This window comes from Phoenix dactylifera, unplaced genomic scaffold (assembly GCF_009389715.1).
Source record: "Phoenix dactylifera cultivar Barhee BC4 unplaced genomic scaffold, palm_55x_up_171113_PBpolish2nd_filt_p 000064F, whole genome shotgun sequence".
NCBI lineage: Eukaryota > Viridiplantae > Streptophyta > Magnoliopsida > Arecales > Arecaceae > Phoenix > Phoenix dactylifera.
In genome coordinates this window covers 1,710,050-1,738,030 of record NW_024067673.1, presented here as the reverse complement: position 1 = coordinate 1,738,030, position 27,981 = coordinate 1,710,050, and the positions used below count along the sequence as shown (strand labels likewise).

The 27,981-nt window shown below is 36.1% G+C and overlaps 1 protein-coding gene across 3 annotated transcripts; it reads left to right on the top strand.

Moving 5' to 3' along the window:
- The first annotated feature begins 420 nt into the window (after positions 1-420).
- Positions 421-26,967, top strand: LOC103714955 (clustered mitochondria protein-like). 3 transcript variants are annotated; one of them, XM_026807646.2, is made up of 29 exons: positions 421-570; positions 1,218-1,479; positions 4,509-4,570; positions 6,549-6,738; positions 6,831-6,962; positions 7,211-7,358; positions 7,854-8,047; positions 8,146-8,247; positions 9,334-9,469; positions 9,661-9,789; positions 10,577-10,731; positions 10,816-10,991; positions 11,948-12,052; positions 13,049-13,167; positions 15,420-15,528; positions 15,612-15,704; positions 16,159-16,293; positions 16,407-16,577; positions 16,656-16,742; positions 17,453-17,587; positions 20,845-21,000; positions 21,087-21,155; positions 22,000-22,158; positions 22,351-22,529; positions 23,133-23,252; positions 23,345-23,654; positions 23,743-23,850; positions 24,874-24,945; positions 25,982-26,967. In XM_026807646.2, exons 2-29 carry the CDS (start codon positions 1,227-1,229, stop codon positions 26,423-26,425), a joined length of 4,248 nt encoding a protein of 1,415 aa, XP_026663447.1. In that variant the 5' UTR covers positions 421-570; positions 1,218-1,226; the 3' UTR covers positions 26,426-26,967. The 3 variants fall into 3 exon arrangements, with proteins under 3 accessions (XP_026663447.1, XP_026663446.1, XP_008800664.1); XM_026807645.2 differs by having other exon boundaries at positions 10,577-10,991; positions 22,351-22,407; positions 22,489-22,529; XM_008802442.4 differs by having other exon boundaries at positions 10,577-10,991.
- Positions 26,968-27,981: the final 1,014 nt, after the last annotated feature.

Sequence of the window (27,981 nt, the reverse complement as noted above, 5' to 3'; positions counted from 1 at the left end):
TGGCTCCGACGGGGCCCGAGTGGTGAGAGCACTGACCACCCTCTGATTCGGGACATTAGGATGTTGGTCAGGGAAGGCTTGGCCTTTGAGGCCAAGTATGTATTCAGAGAGACCAACGGGGCGGCTGACTGGGTGGCTGCATACGCGGCTCACCACTCAGGATACGTCCTGTGTGAGGAGAGAGGGAGCTGCCATTGGCACTACGTGAGATCGTGTATTTTGATTTTCTTGGGTGTATACGGACACGTGTTGTCTGAAAAACCCGTTAAAGCAAAAATAAAAAGAAAAAAAAAAAAAAGAAAGTATTCAAGACCACCGCCTCATCGCGCATTTGTTATATCCTTTTTATTTCCACGCCACAAATCGGATTAAAACAAAACGCGTGCTCTCCTCATAATTTGCGAACGAATTTTTCCAAAATTATATGAAAGGAAAGGAATAAAGGCCTAATTCCAAGAAAGCCCTTCAGGAGGGGGAGGGCTCCAATCATCATCTTTTCAAGCGCCGCCCTCTGACGACTCCTTTCCTTCTCTTCCTCGACGCCTCCACGCTTCCTCTCCTTTCTCTCAGGTTTTCTCGCTATCTTTTCCCTTCCAGTCTCACTCCCTCGGGGCTCTTTACTTTTCCAAGAACTCGCTTGGTTTCCTCCGCTTTCGATCGTCTGCTAGTTGAAGTTTCGATCTTTATGATGTTTTGGGCCTAGGTTTTTGTTATTTGGCGCTAAATTTGCTCTCTTTGCGGATTAGAAGGTAGTTTTCGTTAGGTGTTTTTGGGTGCAATGGGCGGTTTGAGCTTCTATTTTGATGAAAAAAGCGTTGGTTTAGGGGAGGGATACTTCTTTTTAGGTTTGGGGGTTTTCTATTGCTGATGGAATTTGTCTGTTGTTTTTAATCTTTGTTTTTAAGTTGACTGCTGGGTCGTTGACATGGGGATAGATGACCAGCAAAAGGTTAGCGTATTTGAATGAATAGGAAGAGTATGCTTTTGGCAATTTTAGCAAATGTTTTTTTCCCTTGTTTGTATGCTTATTTTGGGTGATTTGGGCTTTCAAAACTCAAAAGGTGCTGTGCGGACTGATTAATACTTCTCGCTGTATATTATAGTCTTCTATCTAGTGCAATAAAATTATAGTCAAAGGATGGTTTCATTAAGGAATGTGTCCGAAGTAACTAATTAGTTTTTTTTGATTATATGCTGATTTATTATACTGGATCTAGGATCAAAAGATGGCTGGAAAATCTAACAAGGCCAAAAACAAGGGGAGAGCCGTGAATTCCAATCCTGCTGATTCTTTGGAATCAGAATCAAAGCCACTTACTTCATCATCCTCGAATGCTGGTGCTGGTGCTCTGATAGCATCTAATGGTGATGCCAGCGGAATTCAAGACACAAGCAGTAAGTCCCCTGCGGCAAATGTGGCTAGTGGTGATAAGGCAGAGATGGCAAATCCTTCAGCAACAACATCCAAGGAAGCTGGAGGTGATGTCTTTATTCTTCATTCAGTGTCATTTTACCCTTGTATTGCTTTTTACTGCTAATGCTGAAGTCCATGTCATTCTTGTTTGCCGTACAACTTGTTATTGTTCACTGCTCAATTGACTGAAGATGATGCTGCAACTTTGAGATCACACAATCAAATCCTGGTTGCTCATCAAAAGAAAATTTGTTTTGATTTTCTAGCTAGGATTACTTGGTGCTTTGAAGTGATTTTGTTGATCTTTTAATCGCCGTACAGCTTGAACTTATTAATATATGTAACTTGTGTAAGGGTGTTCAACTCTCAAATCTCAATGGCTTTTGTCTTTTCTTTCATTCTTAAAGTCTCAAGGCCTTGCGCCGAATATTGAATTGTCAATGACTTTTCATTCCTTGTCATTTATCCGACCATAGAGTTTGGTAAAATTCACTGTGACTATATTCAGATGTATTACTAGAAATGACATACTGATATGCTGTCTAAACCTAAGTATTTTTAGCTCCTTAACTACTGTACCACGGTGAAGGCAAACTAAAATCTCAAGAGCTCTAGGGATATGCCCCATGGACAGTAAACTTATTACTGATAAGTGAACGGGGAAATCTGTCCTAAAATGTCAACTATTAATTTTGTTTCAAAAGTATATATATATTTTAGCAATGATCATAAAAGGATTGTTTCAATCAATACACCCATATCTTGTATTCAGATGATGCTATCATTAGCTTATCACATTACATAAACTTGTTCTATCAAAGTGCGAACAGATTGGCAGTTCAGCTTACAAAATAAAGAGAAACTGCACCCCCACCCCCCCACCCCTTTGGATTTTTGGGCTCTTCTGTATCCCTTTTTGTTTCTTTTCTTTTTTGCACCTTTCTATAGTCTTCTCATGCTGTTTTTTGTCATATATTCTTGTCAATCTGTCTCTGATTGCTTATTTGTCTTTAGCTCATTGTTCTTAAGGTCTGATTGATGAGTAAACATCGGTGCATAGGTGCATGTTGCTATAGAAAATAAGTTACTTAGGAAGATCATTATTAAATTGAACTGAGGTTCAAAACTTGGTTTTGGTATATATTTTACCAAGTCCGCCAAACGAATTTCAGCTGTGGCAGTTTCAATTTTCGAAATTTTAGCTTCAATTCAAAAATATCAAAAATACCAGAAATTAGGAAACAGAAAAAAGTGTTTACTGTATTATAATTTACAAATAAATAAGAAAAGTCATGTTTTATGTCAATTTGGTTAGTGCATGTCATTAATTATTTGATGACAATCTTTTTGCGAATTGATCATCAAATATTTTTGGTTACTGAGTTTTGGTCGAAACATCAAACTCATCACTATGCTTTCCTATTATGGAAAGTTCAAAGATGCATTTCCCCACAGGATTTCATCTGTGACCTAGAGTCCTCAATTTGTAATTCGTTTATAGGTATTTTTGATTGGACAAGAAAATGTATAAGAAAGATCCCTTCAAAAGTACTGTTTTGGATTAATAGGTATTTTAAATACATGGATTCTCTAATTGGAATGCCCATTATTGATTGTCGATTAGTAAAATCGAGATTTTAATCCTACCGGAAGTATGTTATCTTAGCTCTCTCCCTACATGTGTGAATGTTTGCATGCATGTGTTTGCTACTAGTAAAGTTCCTTGTCAATTGGGTTTTAGTAATCTCTATGGATGTAACTTGACATTTGCTGAAAGTGGTTCTAGTTATTCGCATGGTAGGAACTCAAAGTAAGTTAATCATCATTAACTAATGCAATGAGGTATCACGAGGCATGGATCATGATTGTGGAGGAGGGAGCAAGTGGGTGAGCAACTCTGTGTATGTGTAGTTGAGAAAGGATTTTTAGGGTTTTAACACATTCTTAAAGATATTCTAGTGTATGTTAAGAAGTAATGTACGAGCAACAATGTGTGGTTATGAATCTTATTTAGGTAAGATCTATTGCAGATCTGATATAGACATTAAGCATAAGAACGCAAAAAATTTCTAAAGGACTAACTGTTGAGATCTGATTTATTTTCACATCTGACTCAGCAGATGTACAGTAAAGAAGGTAAAATATGACAAAAGATGATCAGAAAGTGAGAAAAGGGGAAAACCTAAAACTAATTTTATTTCATTTCTGATTTTCTGATGGAAAATTCCCATACATTGCATTTCAAATTTCTGACTTTTCTTTATATCTAAACCCTACCTTCTATTTATAACTTAAAACCTTCCCACAATGGTTGAGTGCTTCCTTCTAAAAATACCGAGGGAACCTGTAAAATTCATATAAATCCTGAATAAACATGCAATGACTCATTTTTGGCACCGTGTCCTTGAAGCATTTCATCTTTCTTTCATGTTGTTGTTGCTGGCTCCTCTTATTGTAACCTAGTATTGGACTTGTAACTAGAAGGTCTATAACCTTGACCATCAGACCATGTCCCAACTTCCAACTATTTGGTGTCCGCTTTCTGAGTTCTCATGTGCCAATCATTCCTATTTAAATCTAACTTTGTTGTTATTTCAAGCTTTTCGATGTTAGCTCTCGTCTTCCCCCCTACATTAACAAAAAATGACATACCTTTTCCGAGTCTTGGTACGCCATACCGACCTCCGTATTGGGCATAATGACACTGTACCAGCATGGTATCGATACAGCGAACCTTGGTACTAAGAGCCATAATTACGGGCTATAATACTTGTAGGAGCGCCAGTAACTTTGTTGACTGTATCTGAAAAGTCAGTAGCTTTATTATAACAATAATATTTATGATCCATTTGGATGTTCTGTCCTCAGCTTGGAACATCCGGTTGCATTCCTTTCACTTACTGTGTTATGTTTTGCGCTCTTCTTTTTCGACTGATCTTCTTTACTAGTGGTAGATCTAACATGATATAATGGTTTTGGCTTCGCTTAATGTGTTCTTTAAAGGCATTTAGAAGTTGACCATTTCTCTCTTTCTTGAACAAATGGAAATTCAAGCTAGCTATATAGAAACTCTTTTGTATTTTTTGGTGGGCAGGTGAGCTTCACCTTTACCCTGTTGCTGTCAAGGCACCAGCTGGGGAAAAGCTAGAATTACAGGTATGATGCTTTTGAACAATTATTAGATGTATTTTTTAAGCAAATGGAGTCTTCTTTTATTTTTTAATTTTTTAAATGCACTAGATAGATGGGGTAGCCTTCCTTATATTCTAAACCCTACTAACCCTGATGGAGGTGAGCTTAACATGTCTTTGGCACAAGCACTTAGAGACGTCAACAGCAGGCTGGCTGGCACCTTCAGGGAAGGGGGACATGTAGCTACCATGATTATGCTTCTATTAACAGTAATCCTATGGTTTGCGTTTTTATGACGAACATATAAGCGCGCTTGCGTATGCTTGTTACATATGCAGAACTCCATCTTCACATGTCTGCAAGCATACATGCCAACCTTTTTGGCTATCTGTCAATGGAAGTTTAGGTTTGTTGTTTTTATGAATGTTTGGAGATTCTACATACATATTTCTAGTGTTCGATTTTTTGAATTAGTTAAAGTGCAATTACTTTTCTACTTTGGTTTTTCTTTGGAATATTGGTGGTTGTATTCTTTTTTATTAGTTATTTTTACATTTCCTGATGAGCTGTAAATCATTGGGGAAACTGGCATCCATGATCCATCTAAAGCAGAATTTCCTCTAGCTCTTTCTATTTTCTTTGCTAATTTGGTATGAGAGCTTACCATTTTCCCATGAGTATTTATTGTTGCCTATATCAGTGACTGCAGTGGTTAGAGGTGAAAAATCATGCCACTTTCTTGAGCATATACAAAAGTTTAGTACAATTTAGCAAGTTATAAGAAGATAAAAATGGTTTTTGTTTGTTAACTGATATGATGCCCTTTATGTTTTTGAACAGTAGACACCATTAGAAAATTGTAATTTGGTGAGGTTTGCCATGTGAATTACATTCAAGCAATGAATATGATAAAGGCACACAGTCACTGTGGACGGACCTGAGGAATTTCTTTTTCTAGATTCAGGACTCATGATTTCGAACTTGGAAGTTTACATGCATTTAGCAAGATTTTGTTGCTTTATCGTAGTTGAGCAACATTCTAAATTTTTAGTGCAAAAGAAGTTTTAGATATCCAATAGTGTTCTCAATTTGCATGGGCATTTTTCCTTTTTAGCTTCATTTGTTTCTGATGACATTTTGCTTATTGTAAATCCTACTGATTAGTATAGAAGTAAAATCAATTGAAGAGGCAAGAACGTTTAAGCCTGTATCATATGGATGCTTCTTTCTTCATGTTTTACCTGGGTTCATAAATATTAATGCTACTGATTATTGAAAGAGAGGGTTTATGAATTGATCAACTTAATTGTTGTTGCAAGAACAGTGGGCTGATCAGCAATAGAAACAATTTAAAAATATCTAGAGAGGACATCTGTCTTCATCTGATTTGCAGGTTGCATTGAAAAGACCAACCAACTGCAGAGTTTTAGTGCAGCAAGATAAAGACATAATAAGAATATTTATGCCATTCTGATGAAGAAGAGAGAAGAGAAAATCTAATAAATAATTGGATTGTTGATATTAAAAATTGAGCAAAGATAAAAGAAGCTGGGAACTGCTTCAACTCATTTCTTAAGCTAACAACTTAAGTCTTCAAAAGTAATCCTTTGGCCATGAATTTCCTGGAATGACTAGCTATGCTAGTTGTCTGGCAACCACACTGACAAAGCGAAATACAAAGCTTCCTTAAATCAAGCAACGTGGCTGTTGAAAACCTGGGCTTCCTGTGTTTTCCTGATTAGAGTGCTTTCCATCAATTGGCAACCATGCCCAGTTCCAGATGCACCTGAAACATCAAATAGCAAATGAAGGGTTACTTTGTACTGTTTTTATTTCTTCCTGTGTGGTTTATAACTTCTGTCAGTTGTACTTTGGAATTACATTATCTACCGAACTACAAGTGTTTTATGTGCTTCAGTTGCAGTATTCTAAAACTTCCTTTTATCCATTTCCCGATAAACTTGCACCTCTGTTAATTTTAAATTTGACTTCGGACATGCAGCTAAGTCCAGGAGATTCTGTGATGGATGTCAGACAGTTCCTTCTTGATGCTCCAGAGACCTGTTTCTTTACTTGCTATGATTTGATTCTACATACTAAAGATGGCTCAGTGCATCATTTAGAGGATTACAATGAAATGTCTGAAGTTGCAGATATCACAACTGGTGGTTGCACCTTGGAGATGGTTGCTGGTATATCTCCTTTTTTACAAGTTCCCTTTATCCCTTCAGCTTTTTGGTTGTATTGGTAGTAATCTGGTGGCATTATGACTGTGCTTTTGCAGCATTATATGATGAGAGATCCATAAGGTCGCATGTCCGCCGTGCACGAGAATTGCTTTCTCTTTCAACTCTTCATCTCTCATTATCTACACTGCTAGCTTCACATCATGAGACTGCACAGCAAAAAACTTCAGGTTCCTATATGCCATGCACTGTGCAATGTTTTCAACCTCATGCATTTTGTATCTATAGTTAGCTATTATGCTACATTTAAAAGTCATCATTTTGGATTGTAGTGTCATAATGTTTTGTCTTTTTCTTTTTTTTAAAAAAACTTAGCAGTATCTTTTGCATGTGGCGCATTTCCTTAAAGCTGGACTAGGGGTGTAGTTTTACCATCAATTCTCATCATCTTTTTACTGTTGATCTAATTGTTATGCAGATGTGAAAACAGAAACTCCAGATGGGTTAGGTTTCATGGAGGACATTACTGGTTCCCTCCACAATTTGGTGACACCAACGCCAAATGAGATCAAATGTGTGGAAAGCATTGTATTTTCTTCTTTCAACCCTCCTCCAACTTACAGAAGGTGAATCATTTTTCCTTAGATCTTTCTTCTTTGATTCTATCTTGATCTGCATAATGTTCCCTTTTCAAATTTTTCACCCACTTATAGTTCAATATTTAGTAGATCAGTTTGCAGTAGAAAACTTACCTTCTGAACTTAATTATTTTAACCTTCTGTTGCAGCTATACCTAGGAATCTAGGAGTTATCTGGAAAAATAAAAGAACAAACACATCATGTACTTTTTTTAATTATCTGCTACTTTATGCCCTCTTTTGCTGAATCAGCTTTCTCATTATTTACCTACACTGAAAAGATTTATGACTATGACCACATCTTCTTAAGGACTGTGTCTAGAGGCACTGCACATCATGGCCTACAGTTTTATGTTTGAACAGCCTTCAATGGATCCTTGATAATTTAACCTTTAAACAAGTTACAAAATAAACTGCAATCACTTTTTTAGCAGGTGTATGAGAGGAGGAAGGTGTTGATTAATTTCGTTCCTTCTTTTTCAGGCTAGTTGGAGATCTGATTTATATTGATGTAGTAACATTAGAAGGAAATAAATTTTGCATCACGGGGACCTCAAAAGCTTTTTACGTGAATTTTAGCACAGGGAATATATTAGATCCAAGGCCATCAAAGCCTGCTTATGAAGCAAGTACCCTAATTGGTCTGTTGCAAAAAATCAGCTCCAAGTTCAAGAAAGGTAGATAAGTTTTTTGAAACATTAACAATTCTGATATTTGGAGTGTAACTCGTACTTTGCCATTGTCTTTAATTAACAATTAGATACATGTTTTGAAGGTTTTCGTGAAATATTGGACCGAAAAGCTTCTGCACATCCTTTTGAAACTGTTCAATCCCTGCTGCCACCAAATTCATGGTTGGGACACTATCCCATTCCAGGTATAAATGACAGATGACCTTCGTATTCTTAATGTTGAAACTTTTTGTCCTCTTTCGAGGTTTTTCTTGCATTATAAGATGCACTGCTTTCAAATTTAAGCTGGACGGACTTTCTTAAGAATTTATCTTACAGATTATTACTTTCCTTTGTTTTATGAAACTCTTTTCTCTAAGGCTTTTTCCTTCTTCTTCCCTCCCCCCACCCAAACAAAAATTCCACTAAGTTTTCCTAAAATTCCATGCACGAAACTATATAACTGCAAACGATGTGTTTGCTGTAACCAAAAATGGCAAGTTTTTAGTCTCTTAAGGTCCACAGGCTTTAGAAGAGGCCTAACCACTGCCTTAAGAAATGCTTTTGGTTTTAAGGGCTTATAATAAGTTTCATATCCATGTCCAGATCTGACTCATGGTCTGGATTTATTTTTAAGACCTTGTTGCTGCTCTTCAGTGGTTCTGTCTGCTGATTTCCTTCCTTTTCAGACTCATAATGCCATTTTGCTTCCTTGACGCTTGCCATTATTTCTTGTAAGATGATCCTCAATTCATACTATAGCCAGTGGAGTTGCTTTCAGATACAAAATTGCAGGTGCTCTGCATCTCACGTGGTGCATGCAGCTTTGTATGCACGCTCTCTGTGATAGCCATATTGTATAGCTGTTGCCGGAATAAGAATTTAAGTTAGAAGCTATAATTTTTGTAATTGGTTTTTGCAACTTTTTTGTCATCAATTTGGTTCAAACCAGCCAACAGGGGTCAACATATATCTTGGCTGCATGCCCAGATATGAGTAGTAAATATCCTGTACCTGCAAAAGATATATCTAACAAAAAGGCATAACTATCTTGAAATCTTCATAATTGCTGATTATTATAGATGAAATCATTATATAGGTATGATACTTCACTGATATTTTTGGTCCAACTTACATAACTCTGTATTTTCAGAACATATATATATTGTTTTCATCTAATTTAGATGCTTGTTATGTTGTAAAATGTGCCCCATTACAGTCCATATATCTAACTTACATCTATTTTCTCCTATTTCAAATGCTTACAGACTGCATGTTTTCAATATTTGCAGGTCATGAAAGGGATGCAGCCAGAGCAGAGGATGCCTTCGCTCTTTCCTATGGAAGTGAACTAATTGGCATGCAGAGAGACTGGAATGAGGAGTTACAATCCTGTCGGGAATTTCCTCATAATACTTCACAGGAAAGGTGTATATTTTCATATGCTTAATGCAGATCATCCACCATATTGTGTTTTTAACCCCTTTTGCAATTCTTTTTCTTTCAATTGCACCACCTGCAGTTGTTTCTTCTAATAAATATATTTTGTTTCATTTAATCGCATAAGAAGCCACTAAAGATAGCTTTCTGTATCACTTATAGAGATCATTTTGTTGCAGGATACTACGTGACAGGGCTCTTTATAAAGTGACATGTGATTTCGTCGATGCAGCAATTAAAGGTGCAATTGGAGTCATCAACAGATGTATACCCCCTATTAATCCAACTGATCCAGAAAGTTTCCATATGTGAGTGAACCCAGAGAAGTTTCTTATCATTGTCCTTTTAATTAGACTTCTGGCATCTTTTTGATACAATCATATATCCTGGCAGCAATAACCTTGGATTTTCGACTTAGTAGATGAAATTAATGGTGGATCTTCTTTGTATTATATTAGATGACTAATATTTGAATGAACTTGCTCACTGTAGTTGGTTGTTGGCTCATAATTCCTCTTTTTTCTTTTTTCCTTTTCAGTGGTATGCCTCCAATATATGCCACTCTTCCAAAGCATGGTCTGTAGCATTTTGACACTGTTATGGAACAGTCTGCGGCATCCTTATATATTGGTCAATATTTAATCTCTGACAAAATATGTAATTTTTAATGATTATACAAGTACATGTAGGATGCACTCAACACTTGCACGAACACATGGACAGAAAGAAAGGCACATGCACATGCACATATGTACAAGTATTTGTACATATATACATAGACACAGATAGACTGACTGGCAAATATTAAAGAGCGGTGTCTGTCTACATGTGTGATATACAGATGGGTAGCATGTTTGTGATTATCATTTGTACTCCTGCCGACTGTTTGAACTATTTGTTTAATTTTAACTGTTTCTTTCTGATGCATGCCACATTTTGAAGTTTGCATTTATCTCTAGCTTCATTTGAAATGCCTTGTGGCTGAATAGAACTGTACATGCATAATAACCAGCCATTTAGTTAACCTTTGCTGTTCCAATTTTCCCCAGAAATCTATTGCTTGTCTAATTGTCCATCCTTTCTACCTTCTTGCAGGTATGTACACAATAACATATTCTTTAGTTTTGCTGTGGATGCTGACCTTGGGCAGATCTCAAAAGATCAAGCATTGACTGTTAAGTCAAAATCTGGGCATGGTACTGACAACTGCAATGATGTGACCTCACCCAATTTATTGGCAAAGACATCAGGTAATACATTTTGTGGGACCTATGGGGACTCCAGACCATGCATGTCTATGAGCCACAACACTGAACAATTTCGAAATGTTTCAGATCATACTTCTGATACATCTGCTGAGGCACAGATTTCTGACAATGAGCAAGCTACATATGCTTCTGCAAATAATGACCTGAAAGGAACTAAAGCTTACCAGGAAGCTGATGTTCCTGGACTTTATAATCTTGCTATGGTTATAATTGATTACAGAGGTTACAGAGTGGTAGCACAGGTGCATCATAGAGATCCTTTTTCCTTAATATCTTCTATTATAATGGCTTTTGATGAGATTTTCTTGGCTGTGTGCTTTTTCCGGGTGTCTTTTTTTTTGTTTCAACTTTTGCATCGTCTGATTGCATGCACCAATTCTAATCATTTCTGGTATTCTCTCATTATTGATGCTTTCTTAAATAAATTTATGAATTAGTGGATATGGCTAATTTATATTTCTATGTAAAATCATTTCAATCATATTTACATTCTCTGTATTTCTTGAATCTGAAACTTTTTCACTCTCTTTTCAAATGTAAGTTAGTATTTGTTGTCAAAGATTAAGGAGCTCCTAACTTATAACCTTTTATAGCCACACTTTCAAAATTAAGAAAAAGAGAAATTGCAACCTCATTTTTTCTTTGGGACCAAACATAAGCTATATCCACAAAAGGGGCAAGTGATGACAAAAGTGGGGGAGAAGTGCAAGGATTTAGGCACTAGAATATGCTTGTTGTGCAATGCAGGAGTGCATTTTAGGGAGAATGTACAGGACCTCATGGATGATATTATCTCTGTTATCTTATGCATCCTTTTTGTGTGTATGGGTAGGCTAAGCTCGGTTATGCGAGGGAATGCAAACTTTTGATTTCATCCACCGAAACTTGTGAAACACTTGGGGTGATTTTCAGTATTTTTTTTCTTCTCTTTTTTTATTAAACCCATTGCTTTCTTTTAAAATTTATAAATAAATTTTTTTCATTTTGGTTCTATAATTAAACAGATTTATTGCCTTGCCATTTTATAATGCTAAACTTTTTCCTTTTACTTCTGAAGCTATTTTGTTATTTTACTAATTTCTTATCCCACTCAACCTACCATAATTGTTTTCGGCAATTCATCTCTATCATACCTTTTTATGAATCATTGCAAGCTTCAGCTTTTCTATTAGTCACCGTGTGCATATTCAATTTGCAGAGCATTATCCCTGGCATCCTTCAAGGGGATAAATCGGATTCCCTTCTATATGGTTCTGTTGACAATGGCAAGAAAATTTGTTGGGATGAATCGTTTCATTCCAAGGTGAGTCACTCCAGTTTTACAGAATTCTCCTTTTATGCATTTTGCTTGTCACTATCTGTAAAGGTTTGTCTCTCTTTTTCATTGGAAAACATCAATCTTGTTCGGCTTATGAACTTTGGGCTTATCACGACTCTTAGTTTTGTATGTTCGCTAATGGAGGGGCTTATTGATTTATATTACTTGAGGTCTATTGTAACTTTATGCAATATAAACTTTTCTATAATTGATGAACTTTCTTAGTTGTCTCAGCAACAATTATCTGGGTTTCAGTTGATTTTTTTTATTATATGTGGATGGTGAACCATATTCAAAATTTTGCGATGCTTGTATCTTGCTGATTTCTTGCAAGAAAGTTATTATAAGCACATATGTAGCTTGAGTCACAGTTTTATACAGATGTGCTTATCAGTATGTTTAGTATGGGTATCAAGAAATGGGTGTAGTGGCTACAATGGCTGTAACAATGACTGCCTTACGTAGCTGCAATGGCTATGACAGCCACTGCTTTATCCAAATATTATGGGGTTGTCATTAGTTTCAGTGGCTGCGAGGTGGACAAGTATTGTCTTTGCACAAATTTGAGAGGTAATTGTTGGGCCTTCAATAAGGTAGACAAGCAGGCAGGCTGGTTGTTCGCCTTGGTTCGAGCAAGAAATTGAAGCCTATGGCAAGGCCTGCATTACACTTTCTAATCTAGATGAAGAAAATGTGCTGGGTCGAAACTCATCGTGGATCACTGCTCAGCTTTTTGTAGAATACAGAACGTTGAGATTTTTTTGGAGACTATTTACATGTTTGTTTGAATAGATGATATTTAACTTATCAAGAAACTTAATTCTGCATGATTTGACTCTTGTATATTTTGATAGTATAGTGACATAAATCATGCCAAAACTTGTTTGAAATTTTATTTTTCTTATTTTTTGGAATGACATTTGCTGCATTTCTTATCAGATGTCCTTATTTCATTAGTTCATACTTTTGTTAAAAAATCAGGTAGTAGAGGCTGCTAAGCGCCTTCATTTGAAGGAACACGCTGTTATGGATGGATCTGGCAATGTTGTCAAATTGGCTGCTCCGGTGGAATCCAAGGGTATCATTGGGAGTGATGACAGGTGACACAGATCGCTTTTTTGATATTTTTCTTCATTTTATTAGTTATTTTACTAGTAAATTTTCAAATGTTGATCTTAAAAGATGCTGACAGGCCTGATTATGCAACTGTTACTTCTTGACATGATTATTGATTTTGTCTTTCAAAAAATGTAAAGGAGCAGTAATTTTAACCACCTTTATTTGGGTTCAAGCAATATTAGATGGTAATTGTTTTCTCTGAAGAAGCGATATTTTATTAGGGAAGCATAACTTTGAGATGAATGTCCTCTGAGTTCAGGTTTGCTGTAGTTATGCTGATAACCAATAAGAGCTGGTGAGCAGATAATAAATACGATGAAAACCAATTGGAACATGCTTTTTCAGTGTATGCATGGATGCAAGCATGTGCTTTGTTCTGCTACCATGTGTTATGGCATGTAACCGTATAGTGTAGTATTGTTTGAACTGTTTTCAGGGACACTTTTTGCTGATATAATTGTAAACTCCAGGCAAATTTATGGAACTAGTTTTATTGGATAATTGGCTGTCTCTTTCCTGCTAGATGATGTCTTCTTCTGCTGTTTATTCAGTCTTTCTCTATTTAAATGCATGCTTGTATGAATGTTCCTATGCCTGCCCTGCATTGTCTTCTGATGGTTATAATAAGCAGCTTTCAGTTCTATCAATAATCCATAACTGGGATATTGGATTTTATAGCAAAATATTGTGGTATTTACAAGCTACTTTTCTGTGTCTAATATACTCTCCAATAGGTTTCTGCAGAAAATTGTTGCTTGATTTTTGTAGGAATTTACTTTATCCTGGGTAGATTAGTGTATTTGATAGACTCAATTGAACTAGAATAATTTTCACAACAATCATGTGCTCCATTATCAGTCTGATAAATATCATCCAAAAAAAAGTTCGCACACTTGAACCAATATTTTAAGTCTCAATATTGGGCCCCATACTGGTATCGTATCAATAAGGTACAATGGATACAGGATGCCTCTATACTAGCACATGATGCACTGTTGGAGTTGGCACAACACCTTACCTTTCGTCAATATGGAGGTGAACCGAGCCTTTGTACCATACCGGTAGTTTACTAGGCTACACCGCATACTGCATGGTAGTCTGGTACATATCAGTACTTAAGACGCTGCCTGAGACTATATTTAGACTTGACTAATAGCAATAATTATTAGTTTTCGGATCTTGCTGAAATTATTTCACTATTTTTTCTTAATGCAACATATAAAATGCTAGAATTATATGTGCAAAATCTTTTCATATTACAGTGTATATGGATGTTCTTGTTTAGATGCTTGAACTGATCAGTTAAATGTGTTATTTTTCGTATGCTTTAAAACTGGCAGTTATTGTACTTCATCAAGTTTTGACTATAGGAATCATGCCTTTTTCTTTATTGACCATTGATTTTAATTTCTTAAACAAATCTTGTGATGAATATAGAAATACTGCACTATGTGGGGCATTTAAAGGAAGATAATATAAACTTTTTGTGGGAATAGACCTGAAAACTTGAACCAGCTTTTCTGTTTATTAGTAGTTTAATACCAAACTAGCTGTTGAAGTTCCATTTTATTCCGGCTTTAGTGTTCTTGTTCTTTTCTGGTACTTGCATATCCCTTGCTTGTTTCTTGTCCTGATTCGGAATCGACCTTGCCTTTTAACATGATTTTAGGCCTTGGAGCAGCACAGGAATGCTATTTTTCTGATAAAAGAGCAATAAGTGACTGGAAAAAGGGAAAAAGTTTATAGCATAAAATCTAATGTAGTTGCTACTTCATTAAAGAAATTGCCTAAATTGCCAACACTGCTGATACTGATGGAAGTTCCTATGGCGATTAAACATTTTACGGCAAGTTCTTATTTCTAATCTTCCCACCTTCCAGTCTTGCACGAGATGGCGTTCCCGGAAAACCTACAAAATCTTATCAAGTTATTGATTTAAGTTAGTAGTAAAGCTTGTTAAGATAGAGACCTGCTTTTTTAAATTTTGTTTGAAGCCTTCTGCACTGCACCTAAGGAAAACCACAACATCATCTGCAACAAAATGTCAACTAACTCTATATATCTCTTCTATGCTGCTTGCATGAAGACTATCAGGGACCAATTAACAATCAGTATACCACTGTTCTTATAGGAATTTGGTCAAGTAATACTCACTGAATTAGTATATAAGACTAGAGTTGCAGCTTCTTTCTTATTCCATTTTTGTTTTTGATGTTTCCTGTTTCATTCTTAGGCACTATCTTTTGGATCTGATGAGGGTGACTCCGCGTGATGCAAATTATAGTGGACCTGGACTCCGATTTTGTGTTTTGAGGCCTGAACTTGTTGCTTCCTTTTGTGAGGTATGCTCATATTTAACATATATAATCCTTTTCAGGATGAAACTCTGATCTTTCCTAATTTATCATGCTTCAATGTGAGATAGGCTGAAGCAGCAGAGAGTTCACACTCTAGACCTGAAATTGCAGGAGAGGTCTCAGAGACACCTGATTCTCGAAGTTCCAGTTCTCATGTGATGGTGAGTGTTGAAAATGAGGCAATTTACAGTTTAGGCGTCTTTTTTTCCTTCATCCTGATAAAGCACAATGTTGATCGTTTATTTCCCAATCTTAAAATTTCTCTCATTTATCCTTCCATATTTGTAAAGCATGAGATTGTGTTCTATTATGCTGCTCTATAGGTGCTTTTTCACATGTAAATGTTTATTTCTGGATTGAAGCCATAAAAAAGGGGCCATTTGTCACTCCTGATAGTGCTTAATATTTTTCATGCTGGGACATGTGGCACGTTTTGTCCACCTCTATGTTGAGGTAACTAGTATAAAATGTCAAAGGAAAAAGATCTGCAACATGCACTCAGGAGTGCTATTAACACTAATAAATTTATGTCAGATAATGTAATATAATTTTATGTCAAAACAAAAGAAAAACATTTAGCTGTGGTATTTACTCTCAAGCTTTTGCCTCTGCTAGGGAACACCTGTAGAAGTGCAGACAAAAGCTGGTGAGGAATGTGCTTCTGCACCTGCCGAAGCTCAGACACCAGGCGAAGATATACTTCTGAATCCAAATGTCTTTACTGAGTTCAAGCTGGCAGGCAGTCAGGAGGTAAACTTTTTATAATTGACATGAATTTCACCTTCAATTTATTTATTTATTCTACATTAATGTGGTTTTTTTTATATATGTGCGTTCTAATATACTTTCCTTTTGATTATTAGGATATTGCTGCAGATGAAGCAATTGTGAGGAAGGCTGCTTCATATCTTACAGATGTGGTTCTTCGAAAGTTCGTTCAAGACCTCTGCTCCCTTGAGGTCTCACCCATGGATGGCCAGTCATTAACTGATGCACTCCATGCTCATGGGATAAATGTTCGCTATCTTGGAAAAGTAAGTTCTCTTGATTTACATTTTGGATTACTGTTCATCTGCAGCAGTCAATGAACTGAATCTTGTTTAATTCCTCAGGTTGCTGACATGGTCAAACATTTACCTCACCTGTGGGATATATGTTCCACCGAGATTGTTGTTAGGTCAGCAAAACATATTTTAAAGGTAATCACTCTTTTCATGTTACGTAATTTAACATGTTTTCTAACTTCTATAATTGCAAATGATAGTCTGAAGGTTCAATTCTGTGGGACATCATATACACAATTCCTATGAGCATGTGATGGCCATGAATTGAAGACACTGTCTATGGTGGATATATGCTTTAGAGTGGACAAGTGTTTCTACGTGTTTTGTAATTTGGTGGAAGGTTAACTAATTATATATACGACTAGTTAGTTAAGCATAGCAAAATAGTGGTAATCAGAATTCTATCTGGGATTATCTGTATTCAAAAAGTCCTTGAACTTCGAGCTGAGCTTTTTGGACTCATTTGGTGATCTATAGTCAACAAACTTTTAGTTTGGTGATAAACTGACGATGATAGTTAGTATCCCTGGTCTGTAAGGCTGTAATCTCTTTCTATGGACAGTCCAAATGACTTCACACCAACTAAAGGCATCTTAAATACCCAATCCTTCATTTAGTTTAAGTAACTGAGCCTGATTTTCCAGCATTTAACCATCTATACTTCCCTCAATCCCTTAATGAGTGTCAGTTAACTGGAGGTCTCTTGCCTAAAATGAATCAGTGTATTTTGAATCTAGTATGTCTGTAGAATCATGTAACACACTCCTTGTGAATCAGTTTCACCAAAATGTTGTGCTAATTTAGTTGTACGCTATCAGGTTAAGAGTTTTTCTGCTATCTTGCAGGATATGCTAAGGGAATCACAGGATCATGATGTCGGGCCAGCAATTGCACATTTCTTCAATTGTTTTGCTGGAAATATTTCACCTGTTGGCACAAAAGGCTACGCTAACAATTCACAGTCAAAAACTCTAAAGAAGGTTTGGAAATCTCTCTCTCTCTCTCATGTCTGTCTTGTTGTATTTAGGCTCTCATAAACCACATGGACTTATCTGCTTGTGTGCATGTGGATCTGTAAATAGTTTTAATTATAATATTGTTTTCTTGTTTGTATGTGAATGTTTTACTTTCTAGTTATTAACATGAAACAAAATTTTGAAGTCCTTTTTTTTAATTTCTGTATAGAGTTGTTGAGGAAGATGTGCATTACTCAATTAGCCAGGAAATCATAACGTGCATACTTTAGCTGCATTGTTGAGGCAACCACAATAGAAAGAATTTTCATTTTCTTGTCTGTTGATTTAACTGTAATGGACTGCTTATTTTTTCTAAGTATAAATGACATATCTTGATGAAATAGAGCTTCAAACAGGGACCAAAAAGCCCTAGCAATGAGACCATGAAAGAATTTTGGGGAATATATTCTAATCTGTAATGAACTTTGCTGTCAACTAGTCAATCTACTTAGGTATAGTAAAAACCTGGAAGAGGACAAGGGTTGCATGGGGAAAAGGCATCCTTGTTTAGAACTGGGAAATATTAATGCTCTGTTTGGTTGCCAATGAAATGGAAGAAAGGAAAAATGCTTCAATGAAAAGGAAAACAAACAAGTAAAGAGATTCAAGAATTTTCTTTTGTTGGTTAAATTGCGGAAGACATACAATCTGATATTGATGACTTGATCAAATAGCCTCTATTTAGTTTCTTTAAGTGCAGTCCATCTAGCACAGGGGGAAAAATTAGACCTTATAAAGTTTGGCATTTTTTTCTTTTCCTTATTTTCCCCTCCATAAATCTTCTTTTCATTGCCAAAAGGTTGAAGGAAAATTCTTTTCTAATTAGCATTTTTCATTCTGTTAGCACTTGCCTAAGGTTTGAAGACCAGAACTTAAGGCCTATAGAATGATAGGCAAAACCAGGCTGAAAATGCTAGAATTGAAGGAGACAAACAAGAAAAAAGAAAACCTTGATGCAGTTAATGTCAAGTACAGCAATAAAAGGGGGGGAAATATTGCTGCTGTTTTACCAATTAGCTGATCTAGACCTCTGAGTATGGTTCTCATCTGAGACTCACTTTTTGTTGGGTCATTGGAATCCTTACCAAAATTTTTTAAATGTGTCTCCTGTAAATTGTTTTTCTTGAGAGGAGTCACGCCTACCAAATGAAATTGAAAAGGTTGTAATCTATTAAAATCTGGGTTTTTTGCATGTATACCCTCCTAAATATATGAAATTGCATGAATACCATCATAAAATTACTATTTGCATGTATATCTCTCTTTCCTTTCTTTTTTGCATATATATCCATACCATCTAGCGTCGTTAAAAAATAAATGGCTTAAAACTAAAATGATTGAAATATTCTTATCGGTAGATATGCAAAACAAAGTTATAAGGGTATACACGCAAATAGCAACTTTACAAGGGTATGAATGCAATTTCTTATATTTAGAAGGGTATACATTCAAAAAAATTATTAGAAAAAATACCAAAACTCGGATGGAACTTGCTAAGTCTTTTATGATTCAATTGAATTGATAAGTCAACAAAAAAAATGAGCCACATTGTCATTTTTTTTAAGATCATGACTTAGTCAAGCTAGAATATTAGGTGATTATTTTGGTAATGCTATTCTCTATTTGATTTTGATACAATTATCATTATTGATCTATGACATCTATATATTCTTCATTATTTTTAAAAGATTAAAGCATATTAATTTTAAATTAATTATAGATGCTTAGATTAGTAAAATATTTTTTAGTGATTTGTAAATGCTGAATTGCTGTTTGTTTTTTAGGCGAGAATTTCATCCAAGTAACATGATTCATTCTATAAGAGTTGATATTAACATGAGATCGTGTGACATAATAATATTAATTTTTTTTTGCTATCTTTTTTATTAAAAATAACTAAATTATCTGTACTAAATTTTGATATTTTTTATATCCTCCTAAATATGCATAATTGCATGCATAATCTTAAAAAGTTGCTATTTGTATGCATATCTTTATAAAGTTTTTTTTTTACGCATCTACCTGTAAGGGCATTTCAGTCATTTCACTTTTAAATCATTTATTTTTTAACGGTGTTGGATGGTATGAGTACATATATAAAAAAGAAAGAAAAAGAAGGGTATACGTGCAACATAAGTATTTTATGAGAATATACATGCAAATAGCAATTTTACGAGGGTTTTCATACAATTTTGTATATTTTGGAGGGTATACATGCGAAAAAACCCTTAGAATTTAATTCCTCTTAAATTAGCATGTCCTGTTGCCCATTTTTGTGAGGAAAACTCAATGCTAATGAGTTTTTAATTGTTTTTAGCTTTTCAACCTAATGTTGACTCAATTTAGAATGTCTAATTTCAAGAAAGAAAAAGGAGTCCCTATAGCTGTAATGAACAAACATTTACACTCTGAGGGGCTTAGATGGTGATAAGGAGTCCACCTCCAAAGAAATTTATTTTTTCTGAAAAGGGAGTGACATTTAGTTAATTGTAGCCTACAATTCATCAGTGTATGAAACTTATACCTAATGCTTTTCACAGCAACCCGCAGCATGACTTTTAGTTTGAAAGAATTGTTATTTTAGCTTCTCAAGGACTATCATATAAAACCGAATTAGGACATTCAGGAAATCTGGAAGCTGGAATGCTTGTAGACTCAGGTTTAGCCGTTCAGGTGTAAAATGTGAGAGCCCCTAGGAGTCCTGTCTTGTCCCTAGTATTTGGTAGCTCGGTGGTTTTAAAAGTGTGGAGTATTAAATTAATAATCAAACATGTCCTATCCTGGGTTCTTGTCTTTACTCCTTCATTCATTCATGTACCAATTTGAAACCATGAACAGCATAAAAACTCGTTATTCTGGCTTCCTTTTTTTTTTTAACCCAATTCTTTCTGCTCTAGATTTGTTTGGTCCTGGCTTCTAAGGATTTGCCTGCCATATCCAAATTCAAAGAAGCAGGAGAAGAAAGATTATGTCCCCTCTGTAAATGGTCTAATCCAACTTATCAATATGATGCTAACTAACCACTTCGTATGCAGCCCTATCTCATGGGTATCTGAGGTATCGAGACTAGCTGTTTTTTGCTGCTCCTGGATATAGCACCACGATTTCAATTATTTACTTGTGTTTCTCCTGCAACTTATGTGAATATTATATTCATGTGTTAAAAAAGTAATATTTTGAACTTTAGAATGTTCTGCTGATGGTTTAATTTCCATTTTCAGGGCCAAGAGAACCATAAAACTCCAGATAATTCTGGAAAGGGGCAAATGAGGTGGAGACATGGAGCATCATCTAAAAAAGGTCACTCAGCACATTTGCTCTTGACATCTGAAGGACTTTGGTCTAACGTTCGGGAATTTGCTAAATTCAAATATCAGGTACCATTATTCAAATTGCTTCTCCTGTTCGAATTTTAAAATAACCTACATAATGCTGTATCCTGAATTAGTTTTCCTTGATCTAGTTTGAATTACCAGATGATGCAAGGATACGAGTAAATAAGGTTGCAGTCATTCGTAATTTGTGCCAAAAGGTGAAGTCTATTGTCAGCTTTTTTTTCCTTATCATACACCAGAAAGAATGCATGCCTATTTGAAACCACATTATAATTTTTTGCAGTATGATTGGAATTCTCAAGGCAGCTTTTGATGTATATTTTTCTTTAATATAAATTTAATATTTATAGGACACCTTCTGCTTATTTCATGCAAATTTACCTGTGTTATCTGGACATTCTAAGTTTTCGTTTAATTGGTGTGTCATACACTAGGATGTCTACACAAGTCATGATAATCCTTGACATGAAAATCATCAGATCTTGATGTTATCACTATCACATCTCAACCTTCAGCACTTCTACATAAAACTTGTCAGATCTATTATAATATTTGGCAAAGAATTTAACAAGTTCATAAATTATGAAGCAATTGATATAACTGATTATTCATTATATGCATATAATTGTGCACATTTACATGAACATCCACATAGATACTAATGTTTCCACGTCGGATTTTGGAAGGATCCTGTTTCAAATTCTTTTGAACACTTCGATACTTGAGACTTGTATCATCTGTCTGAATAACGCAAAATTCTAAATGACATTTTTTTATTTTTTTTTAATCCCGGTTTACTAAATTCACAATAAAAACCATGTTTTATTTTTTCCTTTGGTTATCTTGTGGACATATGTAGGCTAGTGCTTAACACAGTGTACTAAAGGTGACTGAGACTTGTGATACATGTTAAGGCTGGCTGTTTTGCATGATTTGCTTGATAGTGCTATCATGATGTTCTTGTTTTTTCAATATTGATATTGCAATTTTCAGAATTGTACCGTGACAAAGCCCTTGTATCATGCACACTCTCTATGACAGGTAGGAATAACAATTGCTGCACGCAAATTTGATCTTGATTCTTCAGCACCATTTCAAACCTCGGATATTCTAGATCTCCAGCCGGTTGTGAAGCATTCAGTTCCAGTGTGCTTAGAAGCAAGGAATCTCATGGAATCCGGGAAAGCCCGACTGGCTGAGGTATGTGAGATGACTACTTTTGAAGACATTTTGTTATGCTACAGTATGATATTGCAAGAGTTTTGAAGTGTGTGTGTACGTACGTGCATGAAAAGTTAAGCAATATGTGAACTACGCTGATTCATGTGCGCATTTTCATGTGTGTATATAGTTAGCATATGGAATATGTAATATAATGCTCTTATGTTTCAGGGAATGCTAAATGAAGCCTACACCCAATTTTCTGAAGCATTTTCTATACTTCAACAAGTAGGCTTTTTTCATTCCTTTTACTTCTCTTTGGATTTCTCATCTAGAGTTTTGTGTAACTTGATCTGCCATGGTTTTCAGATTACAGGTCCTATGCACCGCGATGTTGCTAACTGCTGCCGGTATGATCCTAATTTTTCTTAATATCCCTTGAGAAAATATTACCTATCTGGCACCGACAGTCAAGACCTTGCATACAGATGTGCATATATCCATGAATACGTATATGGCATGCTTATTTGATCTGTCACTGTCCTATGGACAAGTGCATTAAAAATAGCTTGTTTCCAAATATTGGATTGTTCCTATTAGACTGAAAGGATCTTTTGTTCACAAAATGAAGTAACCAGATTGCAATAGGTACACCATAAATTTTATGCCACCAAGGGTCATAGTGCCTCTGCCAATTGTTTTAGTTTGGATTTAGGTCAACATCTTCTACTAGTGACATAATATCTTTCTTTTTTTTTCCGGTACCCAAATTTTACTACTATGAACTATAGTTATTTGAGAAGTACTCATGTACCTAATGTTAACTGTCAAGTATTTACTATCCCCCTAGTACTAAATTGAGGTGTAATAGTAAACAAATGAGCTATTTTCCTCGAGTCTTGAGGTTTATTGAGGTTCGTTTTCTTAGAGTGCTCCCTAAGATGGATAAAAATTTACTCTAGATTATTTGCGTAACCTCCTGTTCTTTGTGTCCCGTGTTTCTTGTTTTTCAGCTATCTTGCAATGGTTCTATATCATGCTGGTGACATGGCAGGAGCTATCGTGCAGCAGCACAAAGAACTAATCATAAATGAGCGTTGTCTTGGTCTAGACCATCCTGATACTGCACACAGGCACAGACATTTTTGCGCTGCCTATTATCCTAAATAATCACATCTTTTGCATCAATTTTGACTAGCTGCTTTGGCATTCTGTTGTTTTGCAGCTATGGAAACATGGCTTTGTTCTACCATGGCCTCAATCAGACTGAACTTGCTCTGCGGCATATGTCTCGAACATTGCTCCTGCTAAGTTTGTCATCAGGGCCGGATCATCCTGATGTTGCAGCAACTTTCATAAATGTTGCTATGATGTACCAGGATATCGGGAATATGAATGCTGCACTCCGTTATTTGCAAGAGGCACTAAAAAAGAATGAGCGGCTCCTTGGCCCTGAGCATATTCAAACTGCTGTGTGTTACCATGCTCTTGCCATTGCATTTAACTGTATGGGTGCCTACAAACTTTCTATTCAGGCATGTATTTTGCATCCTAAAGTACTTGTTATTGGATAAACTGGGGATGTGATTAGTTTATGATACTGACCATTTCTTCTTATGGCAGCACGAAAAGAAAACTTATGATATACTTGTTAAGCAACTTGGGGAGGAGGATTCAAGAACACAAGATTCAGAAAATTGGATAAAGACATTTAAATTGCGCGAGCAGCAGGTAAATACAAGTCTCAGGTGCTTGAATCATAATCACAAAAACTGGGTTATGCATTGAATCAGGAAGAGGAGAATATTGTTATTGTTATGGGGGATAGGTTGGCAACTGCAAAGTTTGTCATTGGACGTGTGATGTTGGAAATATATTAAGTGTTATATTATATGGGGGAATTATATGGGGGAACGAATGAAAATATGTGACTGACCACTGAACAAAAGGGAAGAGCACAATTTCAAAAAAAGAAAAAATTGTTAAGAAATAAACTATTGATATATTAGAATGAATTATGGACCATTCACATATTTTATTAGAGAAAAGTGTTTACCCCAGCTTCAACTTGTGATAAATCAGAAGATCGACTCTTAATGAAAAATTTAAAGAGGAAACTGAAAATATGTCAACTGAGTAAAGTGTATTACATGTGGTTCACGGGCAATTCATGGGCTTAATAGTACTCTGTAATGCTGTTCTATTTCGATATCATCCCTTAACATGGATGGGTGGATGATGTTTTAGTATTCTATTATCAAGAATGTAACATTTTTTTTACATGTTTTTTAAGATAAACGGCACCTCTGGTTACAAGGATCGAAAGATGTTGTTTACATATAAGATCACTGTAATATGTTTCACCTTTCTTTCTCTCCTGTAATGAGGTGTTGGGTATTACAATTTTCTGACTTGCCTTTCTATTTTCCGACATTTTCATGGTAACACCATCAGAATTTCTGTTGATGATATTGTTGTAAAGAGAGCAGTCAATCGTGGACTTTAGCTCTATCTATAGGTTATGAATCTTTTCCTTTTTTTCCAGAAAAAATTTAGATTATTGCTAATATTGGGTATGCTGGGTTACCAATAAGAACCTGGCTATATGACTCTGATTTGTGCTTTTTTCTAATATCGCTATTCTGCGTGATCCTACTCTGGATCTTATTAGAGCTGGATCTAATTTGTTTTTACTTTTTCTTGATATGTTTATGGAAGATGGATTTGTTTAACAGTAAATTACTTTTGGGCCAGGCAAATGCACAGAAACAAAAGGGGCAGGTGGTGAATACAGCTTCTGCCTTAAAGGCTATTGATGTTTTGAAGGTATGCGCAAGCTCATGTTCATAAATGCATGTGTATAGATTTGCTTGAAACTAAACTTAAGTTTTAATTTGTTCTTGTTAAATCATTTGACAATGAACTATTTTCCCTGATATGGAATGGGGCAAATCACATTGCACATGATTAAATTTTCCCATTTCATCATTTGGAAAATGTTGCATGAGTCTATTTCTCCAGCGACGCATGGCAGAAATCTATAAGCGATCATAGAATTCATAGAAATTAATTTTTGGAAGTTTTATATCTAAAATTTCATAGCACATATACATGGGTGGGTTTAGTAACCTAGGCCATAGTTTTGCACAATATGGCCACAAAATAGATAGTTTTTCTAGTGATAAATGATTTTCTTTCTTTGTGGTTAATGAGTGTATCCAAGGTTTGCAATACCAGTTTTGGTATGTGTACCAGTACCATTCTGGTACAATGTTGGTATGGGTCCATTCATGGTGTTGACACTTGGTGTGCCCACCATGCTCAGTATTGGTTCACTATCAATATGGTACAATATGCTTGATACGGGGCGGCATAGTCCAATATGATGAACCATGGGTGTCTCCAAACCATGTAGTTCAAGATGTATTGATCAAGATTAAGCCTGTCGGATTGGTAATTATATTGGAATATTTGTACATAATTTGAAAGCCTTTCCCTTCTCATATTAGAAGAAAGAAGGATACCGTCAAAGTCACTGTGGCCTAGATATATACACGTTTCACAGAAGAAGTGCTTCTTAGCCCCCAAAATTCTAATTGCAACTCAGTGATAGGCATTTGTAGTTTTGCACAACTCCTGCCTGGAATTGTTTGGCTTTGCCTTTATATAATAACAAAGATAAGACGAAAACACTCATATGAGTTAGACCTTGCACTGCACTCTACTGTTACTCTAGCATTTCCCTAGGGTTCAAACACTTCAACGTAACAGTTGGATCTCCTGTTACATTTGGTCTATATCCAGACAGGCACAATATGATACTAATGATATGCTTCAACCGGCTAACCCTGATCTATTACAGGCATTCCAAGCTGCGGCTGGGGGTTCTGGAAACGCCAGTTCATCATCAGTCAATAAATCTCTTATTGGGGAGTCTCTTCCTCGGGGTAGGGGTGTTGATGAACGAGCAGCTCGTGCAGCGGCAGAAATGCGGAAGAAAGCTGCAGCTAGAGGCCTCCTTGTACGCCAGAATGGTGTCCCTGTCCAAGCTCTGCCCCCACTGACACAGCTCCTCAACATCATCAACTCTGGTGCTACTGCTTCTGAAGCTCAACCAAATGCCCAGGCAAATGAACCCAAGAGGGAGGCAAGCAATGGCTCCACCTTGAATGGGACTTCAGTTGCCACGAAGGATGCTGATGGATCAGTTGAGAACCGTGATGATCAAGGTCCTGTCGGGTTAGGAACTTCTTTAGCTTCGTTGGACTCCAAGAAGCAAAAACCAAAACCAAAGGCTACAGCTTGAGGAAGGAAATGGGGGCGTTTTTATCAGTTAGGCTACATAGCCCACAGTTTTGAACATGAATGTGATTTTTAAGGATCACCCAACTCTTTTGCTTCATATGGGGGTAAGTTGATGATAATAAGTGAGGATTTTCATTCACAGCCATAAAGATTTTCATAGGATGGCAGCAACTGGAGTCATGAACATCCGGATTAGATGCAGAAGTTGGTTCGAGCATGTTTTATCAATGACTTTCTCGAGTTTGGATGCTTTCGATCCTAACGAACATCTATACTCCAGTTGCCAGTATGGACAAACTTAGGTTTCATTTAGAATAACTGGTTGCTCGGCCCTTTGAAATCAACAAGGCAGATGCAGCAACCATAGTGCCTTTTTTCTTCATACAGGCGACTTTACTTCCTAGATGATGTATTTGTATGATATGTCTGAAGAGCACGGCCTGGTAAGGCCTTCGAACTTGTAAAACATGGGATATAGGCCAGTTCAGCGGTTCCGGAAAAAAATAATTAATTCAGAAATGCTCTCTCTTATTAGTCTTTTTATTACTCTTAGTTTTCTCGTTTTAATACCTATAAGATGGTGAGCTTTTAAGCCAGTAGTTCTTTCTCCTATATATATATATTCATTTTAGCGAACCAGCTGAATTCATTCTTATTGCGCATTATGTTATATTGTAGCAATAAATTTAGCAGCTATGGTGGCCCTGGAATGATTACCCTGGTCATGGATGGCACTACTTAATGCTGAACCCATACAACGACTATAATTGAGAAAAAAACCACTCCATCTATTTCCGTAGTTTAAAGTGGGGTAGAGAATCAATTCCAACTTGGAAAGATGGCAAGACTTTGGTCGGCAGTATGAATAAAAGAATTCCTTTGTCAGACTCGGCGTGGAAGAGATGGTGGGCTTCGACACCCCAAAATGGCCACTGCAAAAAAGCCAGTGATTGTTCTTTATTTCAAGCGATCCGCGAGTTCCCGCTCTTAGACCTCCCCTTCCAGTGACATTCCCACTTTGAAGGGAAAAAGGCTTTGTGGAATCTCTCTTTCTGCCTCCTCCTGACAGACGAGGCAACATAAACTCAGAACTTGCCTCACTGGAAGTCTCCTGAATTTGCCAGGGAAACTCAGTTGCTAGTTTCCTCTTCTTCAGCTACCAGATGCTTCCATGCATTTAGCAGCCTTGCTCTGCTCGACAAACTATTGCTTTCTTGACCTTTAATAGACCACTTTTTATTAGATGATCCTATTTTTTTACCCCCCTTCTCATCTTTTTATTTTCTTGTATTTTCTATTTTGCTTCAGCTAGCATATCCTAGATCGGCTTTTGTCAGGACTAGCCAAATTACAGGGAGCACATTGTTAATACAGCAATCTCTCTGCTTTATTAAAATTTTTTGCATCATTAACAAACTTTTTCACTTCGATAATAGATTTTAGATTTAATGAATATTTGATATGGTGGGCATCAAATTTTCGATGCATAATATTGAGAATGCTGGCTCTTGCTCCATGGTACTTTCCAAGACAAGTCCGGCCTCATTTTTCCACCAA

Bases quoted from the DNA above. Each gene is read 5' to 3' on its own strand.
- LOC103714955 (XM_008802442.4), top strand. From the start codon at position 1,227: ATGGCTGGAAAATCTAACAAGGCCAAAAACAAGGGGAGAGCCGTGAAT. The intron at 1,480-4,508 runs GTGATGTCTTTA...TTTGGTGGGCAG, and splicing joins AACATCCAAGGAAGCTGGAG to GTGAGCTTCACCTTTACCCT. The intron at 24,946-25,981 runs GTATGCGCAAGC...GATCTATTACAG, and splicing joins AGGCTATTGATGTTTTGAAG to GCATTCCAAGCTGCGGCTGG.